Source organism: Seriola dumerili, unplaced genomic scaffold, assembly GCF_002260705.1.
Source record: "Seriola dumerili isolate Sdu_G_001 unplaced genomic scaffold, Sdu_1.0 BDQW01000322.1, whole genome shotgun sequence".
NCBI classification, from domain to species: domain Eukaryota; kingdom Metazoa; phylum Chordata; class Actinopteri; order Carangiformes; family Carangidae; genus Seriola; species Seriola dumerili.
In genome coordinates, this window is record NW_019174577.1 from 234586 (window position 1) to 249790 (window position 15205).

Consider the following 15205-nt stretch of genomic DNA (forward strand, 5'->3'; position numbering starts at 1 on the left):
TGTTATTATGTTTAAGTATCTAGAACTACAGCTTTAGCTCTTTGAAGTTGTTATGTAGAGAAGTACATCTGGATAGCACTCAACTATATTTTAGGACTGCTATCTTTGGGCTAAAATAGGTCAGGATTTTCTTTTATTTTTCACTATCCCTTCATCAAGTTTCCAATTTCATAACTAACCCTACAGCACAATTTCTGCCATCACCATGTTTTCTACTAGCATTTCAGTGGTGTCATGTCTTAATGTGACAAACTCCAGTTGTGATCTGTGTAGTTATTTGTCACCCTCCAACAATATGAAGTGGTGTACTGAGTCAAAGCCCCATTCCTGATGAATGAATTTCTTCTAAGCCAATGAATAACCTGATCAAGAGGAAGTCTTGCTTTTATCTGTTTTTGTCTCAGCTTTATAGACATGAAACCTATACACTTGTGATACCACTTAAGAATTTAGTTATTTATAGACATATTTGTAGGCATTGCCCTCTGCCATATGGGTGATTTTCCTTTAGACACAAAATTGAGATGACTGACATGCATGTTAGGCTTGTGAATGCGCAATATAAATGTGTTTCTTTGATAATCTGAAATGTACAATGCAACTGAATGGTGACGTCATGATACATTTTTTATATTTTTGCTTCTAATATGTTTTTAAAAAACAAAGAAGAAAACATTGTAATTTAAGATGTTTGATTTGGTTTGAATTACCACGCAATTACCTATATTAAACTGACTTTGTTTTGACAAATTACACAAGAATATGATCACTGAGTAACTTTAAATGGCTTTCAATGAAGACAAACGAAATTCATTTGACGTGACCACGCCTCTAAAGATTACGCCATGCGTACGTGCTGATCAGGGCGTGTGCGTGAGGAGCAAGTAGAGGACGACATCGGCTCCGGTTGTCGGACATTCAGCTCGTACAACCCGTGCTGGGAGTTCACAAGAAGAAGTGGAGGAGGAGGAGGAAGAAGATTCAGCCTACTTTATTTGACATACATTACATTTATTCGACGATTTAGTAAATTCTAAGTCATCAACCATGAAGTTACTGTGGGCTGTCAGTGCCCTGTTGTTCAGCTGTTGGCGAGCAAATGCGTCCACAGGTAAGAATTTTGTGTCAGCCATGTTGGTTGAAGATGTAGACTTTGCCCTGACTACGAATATTAAATCTTTCTATTCTGACGCCTGTTTTGTTAATGTTACAACAGTTATAATTTTCGATGTCAAATATCTTTTTACAGCGGCTTCCAAAACAAAACTAAAAACTAATTGTCCAGCGTTAATAAAGAAACAACCACATACTTACGCTCGAGGTATTTTTCTTAGCGTTAATGCTAGCGAAACATTTAGCTAATTTGCAGTCGCAAAAGCTCTTCGGGTTTTTTCGTGACTGTAGTTAAACATTAACGTTGAATGTGATATTTTCGGATGTCTTTCGTCTGTCGTTGTGTTACAGAAAGTGTTTTTGACGTTTCCCAGTTGTTGGTGAATGTGATCGATCATGTGAGCTCTAATCAAGAATGTATGGTGGTTCAGTGACGTTTGTTTGTAGTAATGTTGGTACTAACCGAAGTCGCAGCTGGCTAACATTTTAAAGGATTTCTATCCATAATAAACGTGAACTGTGGTTTTCACGGAGCTAGGCCGTGTTTTCCAAAAACATTTTATTGTTAACATTATCTTTTTATTGGTAACATAATCTTAGTCCTTTGATACGTCTTTAATCACAGTGTTTACGACTCGTAACGTTAGAATTGGCAGCTTCACTTACTTATCGGTAGTTGGTGACCTGTGCTGATGAAACAGTCATCGGTTGTCTCTGATTCATAGAGCCAGTAGGCCTCATCAGCGTCATGCGTGTTAGCTGTCACAACACACTGTCATGAGCTTTCTGCCATATTCTTTTGAAGTACGTTATTAACTGACCTGCTACTAGCCATGTACCTCTTATGGGTTCGTCGACCTGGGTCGCCACTGCCTAACTTTACTCGATAAATAGCTTTTGTTTATTTTATTCATACATAGCCCATTGTTTGGTTACAGTGATCCAATTATCAGTAATAAATAAATAATCAATTATCTGTTGGTTGTGTCAAAGTACATTACTTCCTTTAGTGAACATGAACTGGTAAGTCCCCAGCCCCGATCCCTGTCCCCAGGGATTAAGTGTGAGCAGCATTCATAGGCAGACTTATTTTGTTTCCCTCAGCAGTAAGTGGCGGCAGTTTTACAATAAAGCCTTCTAAAAGTTATTGTCTTCAATGTCTGAGAATAAGCACCAGAGTGAGCCTTGATAGTCCACATATTATGCAGAATTTACACATATGTTGCTGAGTCTGTTGTCGCTGTAAATAGTCCTGTTAGGATTTTTATGTCTTTTGTGTTTTTAATTTAGTGGAATAATGTTGAAATTGCTTTAATAAACAGTGAAAGTTATTCACAGTCTTCTTAAGTACACTTAGAAATACCCAAACTGAATCATTTCCCCTTCGGTATTTCATCACCCCAAAGGATGGCGTAAGTAGGGTAACTTTAATTTTGCATAGAGTTGGTGCCAGCAACCAGACTGTAAATGTTATGTGCATAGTCAAACACATACAAGGGGCCCTCATGCCAATCGATCTTTCCTGCTTTGGTAAAAGCAGTTCTGGAGTAGATCAGGAAAAATTAGATTTAGATTAGATTCCCTAGAGTTTCAGCCTCTTCTCTAGCTTAACTTTGGCAGAGGAAGTAGGTTATGAGACAGACATGTAGGTAAGGCCACTTTGTGTGAAAAAAGCAGGACAAACGGCTTTTTCACATATGTTAAATATAATGTTAAATCTTTTTTTTTTTTTTCGCAATTTAGTAAATTGTTTTGAATACAGACTCATTTTGTTATTGACCATGAGCTGCTTAACCAGCTCTCACTTAAATTATCCTTTTATGATAAAAGCCTGCAGTCAAAGCAGTAGTGCAGCAACAGTGCCATTTTTGTCTTTTGGGTGTTGACGTTGACATTCCTCTAATAGCGATGACAAATATGTGCTGGTCCACTACAGCTGAATAATTATATTGGATGAAGTGGGCTATTCGATTAGTGCACTCGGCAAAATATAGACCAAAAGACTTGAAAGATCAAGTCACATCCAATGTATTTATGAGGGGCCAAAAGAGACAAGCGTTTACCTCTTTATCAGAAGTTATTCATTTCCAACTATTGACCTTGACCGAATAATGCACAGCTAAAATGAACGCTTCAACTGACCCTCTTTAAACAATGCGTCTGTTTTGCAGGGTTTTTAACGTCTTTAATCATGCTGGAACCATTGACATCCATCTTCTGTTGGAAAGAACATTACATTGTATGAGCTTTTCCTGTCCAGCGTGAAAATGTCCATGTACTTTGTTACATGAGAGTTGAAAGTGGTCTGAGGATTATATGTATTATTTTTTGCATATCCTTTCTCCTTTTAAAAGGCTGAGTCAGTGCCTGGCGTTGTTAATTTTCAACCAGCTAGTTGAATGAAGAATGCAAACAAACCTTCTATGAAGAAGATAAAGCATGCATACCCACAGTTTGGGTTTATTTGCTCTCCACTTTTTTGTGCTTAATAAATCTCAAGTTATCTCTGAATTTTTTTTATTGTTTTTTCATGTAAGGTAAAATTATTGATTTCTAGGCCTTTGTGTGCATTGTTCAGGCTATTTAACCCGTTTACTGCACATAAATGCAGAATACTGACTGACATTTGTTCTTTCATGGAGGTGATTCTCATGTTATAGAGCAGAAGGTTGTAGGCAGTAAATTACACCCTCAAGCTTCATATGGCTTACACCTAATCACAGTAGGAACTCAGGCTTAGACTATATATAATTTTGAACTTTCATACAGCATGTGCTGTGAAGGTGACCTTTGGTAATGGTGGGGAAGCCACTCTAAGCTAGAAATGTTACTTGATATACAAGTGGTAACTGAGGCTCTTGTTGACAAGTTCACAATGCAGCCTGTTGTTTCCTCTTTAATTGATATGTGTTGACAGTTTTGATTGGAAGTGTTTTGAAAATTGATCATCATCAGCACAAGATGAAGTATATCTTCATGAAGGCAGTGTAGAGAAAGGGTGTGCGTGTTTTGTTTTTAAGAGATGAGGAAAATGTTTTCTGAGAGGAGGGGAACATGCTTGCTGTGCTTTGGCCTGTGGTGTGAGAATGTTATTCTTCCCTGGACCCACCTAAGTGAATAACACCCCCAACCACCACTGGGTGGCCAGCCAAATACACTCTGCCTGTTATGAATGCAGAGAGCTGCAATACTGGGAAGACAACAAATATTTAAAGAAGTATGTCCATCAGAAAGGCATATTGTATAATGTAAAAGTCAGCCAGTGGGTTTGTGAGCATTAAATTGTCTGTGAATGTTCTCATTCGTCCAGGTCATTAATCCAGGTCATTACTCTCTAGTCCGCACTAGTCTGACTAGTGCGGACTAGAGAGACCAATACATAAGAACTGATGAAGCTGCTTGGATAAGAGGCGAAACGTCTTCCACAGACAAATACAAGTCCAGTTGCCTTCGATTTAATTTGAGAGAGAGATGAGCATTAAATTGTAGCCAGAAAATAAGTTTTCTGAGACAGCCGACCATACACACTCGAGCAGTGTTGACAACCTAATCAGTCTAATCCAGAGGTTTGAAATTTTTTTCAATTTTATCATATTTCATTAAAAAAATATATTCCTTTCCTGAATCTATTTGGTATAGTCAGTTGCGCAAAAGCTAAAAGTGTTTTTTTTTTAATGTTATTCCCATGCAAAAGCATTTATCGCTGATGCTGAATGTTAGCATCAGTGGAGAGTGACCGTGGTGACCTCCATGTACACTGATGTCATGTGCGGTTACTCCATTAAAGCACTGGTCGAATGTTCTGAAAAATAGTTGTTAGTGATGTGTTGGCCTAGTGTAACACATAAACCGCTGTTGGGTTACACTAGGCACAGCAGAGAAAAGCCCATCAGCCCAAAATGCTTGGTGCATGTCCTAAGGCTTTCATGGATTTCTATTTTTAATTTTAATTTTATTATGTAAAATATTTTTCATTTCAACCACATCTGCTTTTCATGATCAATTTCATTCATTGCACATTGTTTTGATTTCATTGGAATGCTATTGGATGCTTTTAATGTTTTCATATTGTTTTTGTTCATTTTGTTTTTTTTGCTATAGCTGCCTTTAGGGATGTCTCAATAACAGTCCAAACCCCTAAGCCTTTACACAGAACAAGCACCCATATAAACGTACTATATAAATTGGCTGGACAGAATATTAGAAACCCCTTTCAAGTGCATACAAATCAACTGCAACACAAGCAACTGTCCCCAAGATGATCATGACATTAAGTCCACACTTCTCTTCAAGAAAATGAAATATTACAACCATCACGTAGAGCTTAATTCAAGGCTGTTGTATTAGAGTGAAATTGTTTTATCTGTATGTTCATAGTAAATTGGAAAATGAGTGTATGACTTGATGCTGCGCTCTTAACTGGACTTGGGTCATCCCTAATAACCTTTCATGTTGCTTTTCTTATTTTTGTCTTAATTGGTCAGAGTTACAGAAATGATCAAAACATTTCCCAAATTGGGTGTAAATGTTGCTCTGATCTGTACCTTTTTCTGTGTGCTTACTTTCATATTTTCATTTCATTTGTGTTTTATTAACTTTGTTTCTTTTTCTTTCTTTTTCCTGTTTGCTTGTCTTTCTTCCATCACTGCCTTTAATCACCAATCCATGAAATCACCTGGCTTGCTTTATATCCACCAAATTCATAATTTTTTTTTAAATCTCTGCCCGCTGGGCTGACTGTAAATGGGGCTCAGCGGGGTTTATCAAGTCTCCCCTGTCTCAGATGAAGCTGATCAATGACAGTGCAGAGCTGCACTGCGAGGTGATAGGGAACCCCATCCCTGAGGTTCAGTGGTGGTTTGTAGAGGGTGAAGAGCCCAATGAGACCTTTACCCAACTCTTTGATGGGGCACGGGACGACCGTGTGTTAATAAATGCCACATATATAGCACATGCCACGAGCACCATTCACCTCACTAGCCTCACCCTCGAGGACTCGGGCACATACGAGTGCCGCGCTTCCAACGACCCTGACCGCAATGAACTGAAGAAGACGCCAAAAATCAAGTGGATCCGCTCGCAGGCAAACATTATTGTGATTGAAAGTGAGTGGCAGAGGAAGCATGAGGAGATGCTGGTCAAAGAAAGCTTGGCTGTTATCTCCTCATTAGTGAAGTCCTGGACATTCAGCTCCTGTTACACTCAACTCTCATGCTTCCTGGTCCAATACCCTCTCCACCCTGCTTCACCCAGTATACACTCTCCCTCTCCTCCAGCTCCAAAGTTGTCCTGTAGTAGAGTATGAACCTGGTCATGAAGCGTGACTGGGCCACCCCTTAATCCTGTATTCCCTGACACAGAGCATGTCTTCAATCTGATGCCTTTTTTTGTCTCGTATCAAGGCTTAGGTTATAGATTATGATAGGTTTAGGTGTATATAATACTGGTCATAAGGTTGGAAATTTGCAAATGGCTCCTGCAGGAAAAGTATTATATGATTATTTCATCATTTAAAGAACACCAGAAAAGGGGTGTCAGATTACTCGATTAGTATTGCTTCTTGGTAGATTTTCATTTTGCTAGCATTTTCCTTAATTGATACTAACACTGGCAGTACCCCTTTTGTTTTTGCTTGTATACCATTCCTGTGGCTTATAACCTACTGAACTGTAGGCACAGAAGATGGCAACTAATTATTAAAGATGGATTGTCAGCCATGGGGCATCTTTCTGCCTTGTGGTCCAGTATTATTTTTTTGAAGAATTGGTCTGTTTCTTTACATGATTGAAGCAAAAATAATTAATTATTACATTTTATATTGTGATTGTGCAATTTTTCATCCCCCTCTTGTTGCTTCTTCTGCATGTATTTATTAAAAAAATCTTTTCCCTATGACCTTTTTGTAGATTACTGTATCTATTAGCTTTAAGTACAACTCCTGTACCTTCCTCCATTCTGCTGTTGGTGGGACAGATATCCTCATTTTGAGGAGCTCTTTCCACCTTTCTTGGAAAGTTCTGGTCAATAGACCAGAACTTGCACTTGTGCCACAGTGTTTTCTTTATTTCATTTGTGAGAACAAATTTGTTCTCACACAGATTCTCAAACTTTACAGGAAAACTCAAAGGTCTTAGGTGATTTTTTTTATTTTCCGCTTGATCATTCAACACTCAACAATTGCCTCAACAAAAAAAGTACTTGTTGTATCCCAACCCATATTAATGACCTGGTGACAGTTAAAAGAATAACTGAGAAAAAATTCAGCACTGTGTTTTTTTTCACATCGATAGCTGACCTTTTCCACTTTTCCTACATTTTGTTTCTTTGCTCATCAGTGATTGTGAGCATAGGACCATCATTATATTGTATGTCCAATCATTCATTTCTGTGAAGACAACTGTTGAGTGTTTTGAAAATAGAAATTAACCTGTAGCTAAAAAAATGATTCCTCCAGCGATAATGATACATTTCAAGACAATACCTTGAGATCAGTAATTAAGTATAAGGCTGGTAAAACAAAATGTCTCTTAATGCCAATAAGCTGACTATATACATATATATATTTTTTTTTTTTTTTTTAAAAAGGGTCACAAATAATATCTTTTCCCCCTTTTTTGTTTATCTAAAGCCCCAAACATTGTCACTGAACCTTCTGAGGTCAGCAACCAGACCTCCGCAGTCCTCACCTGCAACTTGACGTCCAGCCTTCCCATCAAAGGATCCCACTGGACACACAATGGCAAAGTCATTGATGACTCCAAATACACTAATTCCTCTTCATACACAGTCCTGCGGTAAGTAGCTACATCCACTCAAATGTGTCACATGTGCATGTCTGCCCAGCAGCTACTATAGCGCAGTAAGGCGCTCATCCACTGATAGTAGTATAAGTATCCTTTGTCTTGAATCTAGCAGTGTTTATATACTGTTTCCCACTGGCTGTTGTGTTTTGGAATTTCACTGAAAAGTGGAACTGAGTGAATAAACTGTACAAGAAAATGGCACGCTCAGTTGGCTTTAATGCTTTTAAGTGACCTATGGGTGGAAATATGAACTGAGCATCTTTGATATAGAAGGCATTTAACCATTCCTCAGCCTAGAAGAGGGCTATTTTTGATGTAAATGTCTTGCTCTAGCTTTTAATTCCCTTCTTTTGTCATTTACTTTGATTCTTATGCTGTCCATTTCTTTCTCTGCTACCACAGTATACTGCCATCTTTATTCTCTGATGTTCTCTCCCTTGCACTTTGCCTTTTGCTTGTCTCTCATCCCTCCCCCTCTCAATTTTCTCCCTTCCTCCCTGGCTGCGTCCATTAGCAGCAGAGCTAGGGGCACCATTCAGGCATTCGGCGCTCTTGATTAGCAGGGAGATGGACTGTGCAGACGTGCAGCTTTGCCAGTAGTCTTGGCAGCAGGGATAAGCGCCCCTAGCAGTGTGCTCACTTGCTCTGACCTTAATTCCCCATTAGAGAGAGAGAACAGGCAGGGCTGTACAGTAGCACCAAACAAAAGTGTGATTGTGATTACAAGGGGAAATTTGAAATATTTGTTGCATGGACAAGCAGCTTTATCTTTACCCCCAGCTCTCGAGCATAAACAGGGTTCTATTGTGGATTTTATACTTAGTTGAGTGGAAAACTAATCACTGTCATTGACCCGTCTTCAGCAGAATTGGTTAAAATTTACTACCTGCTACATGCTAGGTTGCTAGGTCTGCTAGAAAAATGCACCTGATGTTTAAGTGTTGAATGGGGCTCTTATATCCTGAATTCTTTTCATTGCATAGTTTGGACAAGATCACCCACACTTCTGGTGGACAGTATGAATGTGTGTTCCAGACTGATCCAGAGGTGAAGCAGATAATTGAAGTCAAAAGTAAGTTTGGTCATTTCAAAGATCATGTCCATGATTACTTTGGATTTTTACCTAACAAAATGGTAGCAAATGTAATACTTTAGCGAATATTAAATGTAATATAATAATTATGGATTAGGTCATCTGTATATAAAGTATATACTTTAGATTGTATCTCATTGCAAGAATGGTCAGTTTATGTAGCCCATCGTTTTATTGACAGTAAGTCCTAATGATTTAAGATGATGCTTTGGCTCCACTTGTGGTCTGGTCTGTGATATGGGTGTTACTGACAAACTGAAGACAGCTGCCAGTTTGCATATGTGAAGGTTCCTCTTGCTCCATGATAAAAGATCAAGGGCAGTTTATTTAATTCACAGACTGTCATATTCTAATTTGAATATGTGTTTCTCTCCTTGCTCTAGCACTTCCCCATGTCTATACCTACAAGCGCTCTGAGCATGGCAATGAGAACGACAAAGGTTTGCTGGTCTGTATGAGCCATGGCTATCCACTGCCTACTGACTGGACTTGGTTCAAAGAGGAAGATGGCGCCCAAACGGTATGTGTCTCTCAAGCTTGCCATTTTAACTTTTGATCTTTTGATCTTAGAAACTATACCTACACTGGTTCAACAATAATTTCCACGCTTCATACAGATGTCTTTCAAAATTAATTTCTCTCCCTCTCGATGATATCAGAAGACACCGTGAAAATTAAAAAAAAAAAAAACTAAAAAAGCATAAAAGTTGAAGCACACGTCTCTCCGTTGTTTCAAATTCTTGTTGAATACAGTATACACAAATGTAAATCCAATACAATTACCGTGTGCACCTCTTGAACCATTTGCATAAAGATGTCAATTTGGAGCTGTATATTCCTCCTCTGCCACCATGGTGTTCTGATCCACTACTCTGACCCACAATGCCCCGGTCATACATCTAGCCAAATTCTGATCATGTGACTCTTACTTTTCAAAATAAAACAAAACCTCACATGAAGGGCATCCAATTTACAACCAAAAATTAGTTTAAACTTGTATAATTTTAAACAAACCATTTATCAGTGTTCCCCCTTTTAATATCCTATTTGTTCAATTTTGAATAATTTTGAATTGCTTTATGAACTTAGATTATCATGCATTTATATGACACATATGAAATGTTGAAAATTAACAATGAAACCTGTCTCTCAGACAGTTAAAGAATCTTTACATTTTATTTAAGCCAGAGAGTACACAAAAATAAACATTTCAATCCCCATTAATATTGTGATGGTTTGTCAGTTGCAAATGATGTATGTCCAGTACTCCAATTGTAAAATGAAATGGAGACATCGGCCTTTTTATTTGTCTAACAAATTTGTTGCTTAAACACAATCCTCTCAGCCTATCATCAATGGCACTACCGACAAATATGAGATCAAGAGCACCCCAAACAAGACCATTCTGACCATTAAGGACCTGAGCATCCAAAACGACATTGGAGATTACATCTGCTCTGGAACCAATGACCTAGGCAGCAGTAGTGAAAAGATCCACCTGCGTGTCCGCAGTCGCTTGGCTGCTCTCTGGCCCTTCCTTGGCATTGTGGCTGAGGTCATCATCCTGGTGACCATCATCTTCATCTATGAGAAAAGGAGAAAGCCTGATGAGGTCAATGACGGTATGTATGTTGCCTACACCACCACATATTAGATCAACTGTGAGCACTGCGTGATAAAAGCCCTTGTCATTAATTTCAATGAGGCCACTGCATTGAAACAGTGAGGATGGCAGACATTTCAGACAAAAAACAATAATCATAATTATAATAATAATAATAATAATTAAAAGTAATAATAAAACTGCTCGGTCATTGGCAAATAGGTTGAACATCATCTGACATGGCACAGCATCTGCCAGTCAAGCACATGCAAAGTCATATTCCTTTTACATAACTTTGTAACTTGAACTTAGTTCTACTGTTGTACCTTGGAATCATCAAAACATAAGATGAAGGTTATTACGAATGCACAGTTATAAAATCTTATCTTGTAGTACAATCAAGTGCTATTAATTATATCACTTTTGTATCACTGTTGTTTTTTGGTCTCAACCACCACCTAGAGCTGACAACTTAATTCATCAACTGGCTACATTTGTTTGTAAATTCCAAAACTTGTTGGCCATTTTGTTGGCCAACAAATACCCTCACACCATAAATAGCTAACTTCGAAACTACCAAAGAGAAAATACCCACATTTTCAAAGGTCCCATGCTGTATAAAGTGAGATTTCCATGTCTTTTTTTTTTTTTTAAACTATAAAGCAGGTCTGGGTTCTATATTAATACTGTGAAAATATCAAAAATGCTGAGTCCATTGAGAAATGCACACAGCCCATAATCAGAAACTAAGCCATAAAATGAGCCATCAGGACTTCCTTAACTTCATGATGTCACAACAAAGCAGTCACCGCTCTCAGGCATGCCCCAGGCCAAGCCCACCATCCAGCCTTGCAGGATTTGGTTTTTCTGAGTGTTTACCTGAAATCTGCTATATTTTTATTCGATCACTCAGAGAACACTCAGCCAATCAGAAGAGAGGTTCAGAGCCCTCACTGACCTGTTGTTACTAGAGCTCCAGAGAAAAGCCTAAGAGAGGAGATGTAAAACTACATTAAGATCGTTTTTGGTACTCAAAGCCACAAATACATCTTCTTATGGATATCAACACTGGAAAGTGTGAAATCTGGGGCCTTTTAAGGTGGCTTTTTCCCAACCTACGCTCAACTTTTTGGGGGCAAGCCTTGTCCTCTGGTGTAAGTCTTAAAAAATTTTAAATGGATAAAAACACATCAAATTGTAGACCTTATTTACTGAACTATGAGTGGAGAGGATTTAGGGCCCTCCAGTTGCAAACTGAAGACTATTAAGGCAAATCATTGCTCTTTAGGTGACGATGTATGCAATGTAGTTGCATGCATCCAATATGAACCATTATTGTCTTTTGGTTTTGTCATTATTTACATTTTGTAAATAAAAATCAGGAATTAGCTTTCGCCTCTGTGTAAACAATGTTACAGAAGTTATTATTTTTATTATTTACATTTTTACTTCTCTGTTCGCTGCTGATTTTGCATTTTGGTAAGTGAACAAAACTGCATGTCAGACTGAAGTGGTTGGGCTGAGATGACCGCGTGTTAAAAGCTATGGGAGCCTGAATGAACTGCTTTCATAGTCACCACTTCTAAGAGGAATGTGCTCAAAAGATTTGGTCACTCTTTCACTGGCCCTGCAATATGAATACAGAGCAAGCTTTAACTGTTTTCGTTCTACTTCATTTCTTGGTTCTTTTTTTTTTTTTTTTTTTAAAGAAATAATTTGTTTTGAGCCAATGAAAGAGTCAAATGAGACACTCAAACTAGTGTAATGGTTTGACATGAAATTAGACAGGACTAAAAGTGAGAGGTTTCAGCATTCTGTGTGCATGCCTTCTGCATCTTGTACTTATGCATGACAAATGATAGGCAACCTTCTTCTCAAGACCTGTATACCATTTGGCATTTGTCTCATTCACCATTTGGCCACAGAGAGGCTACTCTTTGCCTTACCTTGCAAATACGTGCTCTTGCTCTGGTGTTAATACTGTCACTATACATGCCAGGTTGTGTGTTAGCTCTGCCGGTTTTAAGATGTTTACTCTTTTTATCTTAATATGGCCACTGCAGTGTTCCTTTGGTGTCCTTTGCTTGTTTGCATGAGCCTCTGTGATGCCAAGGGGTGACTCTGGACAATGTACTAAAATGTTCATGAATGGAAATTTTCAAATGTTAATGCAGATTTAATAAAGAAGCATATAGTAGTCTATTAAATGGCATTAAGTCATTGTCTTTTATAGAACACAATTAATGATTGTGTGTTTGACAAATGATCTTCCAAAGATTTTGTTGTATCATTCATTATCAGAACGCAACAGGTGGGCATGCTTCAGTACATGTTTAGTTGGATTTGATCATAACCTCATTGGACTCATGTTGCAGAGGATGTTATAAAATTTGCTTCCATCATCTGTGGGGAGGGGGCATGTATTACTCACCCCAGTCACAGACACGTAACCTGCTATCAACTGACTCTTGTTTTTGTTTGATCATTTTTAGATGATGACTCAGGATCAGCTCCTCTGTAAGTACTGTCAACAGCTTAGTACCTTTATTATCACTTTGGATATTGTCTCTTGTTACAGAACTCATATTTGCTCTATAATGTGTTTTTTTTTTCTTTTCTTCAGGAAGAGCAATTCCACTGCAAATCACAAAGACAAGAATGTGAGGCAAAGGAATTCTAACTAGAAGCTGAAAGAGGTGTGTATGTAAGAGGGGGCAACCATCCATTTGTGAGTTTTTCTTAAAATTAAAAAGACAAAACTGCTCCTGAGCAAGAGAAAAAAAATCCATTCCATTCAAAATCCACATTTCCATATTTTTGAATCCTGCATGTGAAAATAAAACAGTTCTTGTGTAAGGTAAAAACATTGTACCTTGCTCATGCCCCGTTTTTCCTTCCTAGATGGACGAGCAGATGGCAGTCCAGGATTCAGCTGTTGTGTGGCACATTATACTGTGCACCCTGCAATTTTAAGTACCATTTTGTGCTTGGGTGTTAATGTTTTAAGAAATTGAATGACTTCCTCTTGTTTTTTTTTTTCTTCTATATTCTTCTCCACATTGTGCAGCCAGAGAAAATAGTGTGAAGTAATGTCTGCTTGAGGCCCTGGGGCAAATATTGCATGAGTTTAAATGCTGATCTAGCAAAGTGTGTGTTCGTTGTTAAATCATTAGAATGTTCACATGAGGAATGCTTAGTTTGTGGTTAATTTCTGTTCATGCAGATGCTTCGTACACTGACCTCACAGTCATCAGTCTTTCCTTTTTATATTCTTCATTTTGGAATGGTGACTTGTCAAGCAGCACAAGTTCAGTTTAGAGGATCTGAAACATTTTTTGATCCTGATACATCACTGCCATTCTTACAGCAACGACTGGAGTGTGTTTGAATTCATGTGTTTGATCTGTCCCTACACCACCACAAACCTCCCTTAGCAGAGTTTTAAACTTTGCCTTAACAAGCACCATTTCTCTTGTCTTTTTGCATTTTGTTTCCTGTTACAACATTTAAATGTGACAGTTAAAATTAAATGCAGAAGTGACTAAGATTCAATGTTTGCTAGGTTTTGTTGCCATAAGAAATTACAGTTTTAAGTAGGAAAGCTTTTGTCCTATAAGCCATGCTTTTATTTCATTTTAATATTCACATTTTTTAAATTTAAGTTCTAGTCACCAATTTTTTGTTACCGTCACATCCACAGTAAAAATCTATTGAGGACCAAGTGCAAGAGATGTTAACTACTGTCACGTCTGTTGAACACAGCATAAATACTACACTAATGTTTAAAACTACACATAAACATTTAATAAGATGTTTTTCTTTTTCACTTAATGTGAGGAAAAAAACATTTTCTGTGCGACTGTTTGACCGTTGTCTCTATTCCCTTCACTGTGTAGACAATTCAGAAGCCATAATGTTCCATTTAACCTGAGTAGTGTTGTGATTGGATGTTACCATTTCAGAGTTACACAAATAAAAAGATCTAGCCAGATTTGTGTAAATTGTTGTACCTTCCGAGTACATGGAACACCATCTGTTGTACAACTTGCACAAACTGAATAAAGGTATTGGATTTTACATGTCTGTTTTATTTGCTCAACTTTTACTCAAATGGAGGGGTGGCTTATCAAGGAATAAATTGTACAAAAACATAGGTATTGCAAGTAAGACAAAATAAACCTTTGTAAAATTGTTTTAGAAGAACTCAAGTGAATGTCATTGACTTTGTAAACATGACATCCAAGTGCCAGTTACCATAAGTGTGTAGCTGATAATGACAGATTGAGGATCTAAGGCTTGGCATATTTACAATAGCTCTATTTCTATACACTATACTGCATGCATAAAAAACAAATTGATTCACAAAAGAAAGTAACTTAACAGGTGAGGGTGTTTTCACCATTTCCTGTTTTTCAAGTCTGTCTTCAAACAGGTGCCCATATGAACATTGGAACAGGTTTCGCTTGCTGTAATCATTCCTTCTGCCCATGTTTACCATTAAAAGTTGTCTTTGGTTGTGCGAAGTTGATTTGGGGTTCAGCAGTCTTAGATGAAATCGAGTGGTTAGATCAAGTGGTTTTAGTCCAAATTTCT

General features: G+C 37.9%; 1 protein-coding gene across 2 annotated transcripts; it reads left to right on the plus strand.

The window, feature by feature from the left end:
• The first annotated feature begins 877 nt into the window (after positions 1-877).
• Positions 878-14689, plus strand: bsg (basigin (Ok blood group)). 2 transcript variants are annotated; one of them, XM_022759558.1, is made up of 9 exons: positions 878-1111; positions 5868-6218; positions 7742-7907; positions 8900-8988; positions 9393-9529; positions 10355-10631; positions 13105-13129; positions 13236-13308; positions 13514-14689. In XM_022759558.1, exons 1-8 carry the CDS (start codon positions 1048-1050, stop codon positions 13294-13296), a joined length of 1170 nt encoding a protein of 389 aa, XP_022615279.1. In that variant the 5' UTR covers positions 878-1047; the 3' UTR covers positions 13297-13308; positions 13514-14689. The 2 variants fall into 2 exon arrangements, with proteins under 2 accessions (XP_022615279.1, XP_022615278.1); XM_022759557.1 differs by lacking the exon at positions 5868-6218 and having other exon boundaries at positions 882-1111.
• Positions 14690-15205: the final 516 nt, after the last annotated feature.

What these genes read in the sequence shown, in the direction of transcription:
- bsg (XM_022759558.1), top strand. Translation starts at nt 1,048, where the DNA reads ATGAAGTTACTGTGGGCTGTCAGTGCCCTGTTGTTCAGCTGTTGGCGA. An exon ending in AAACATTATTGTGATTGAAA is followed by an intron (nt 6,219 to 7,741) that starts GTGAGTGGCAGA and finishes GTTTATCTAAAG; the next exon opens with CCCCAAACATTGTCACTGAA. An exon ending in GACTCAGGATCAGCTCCTCT is followed by an intron (nt 13,130 to 13,235) that starts GTAAGTACTGTC and finishes TCTTTTCTTCAG; the next exon opens with GAAGAGCAATTCCACTGCAA.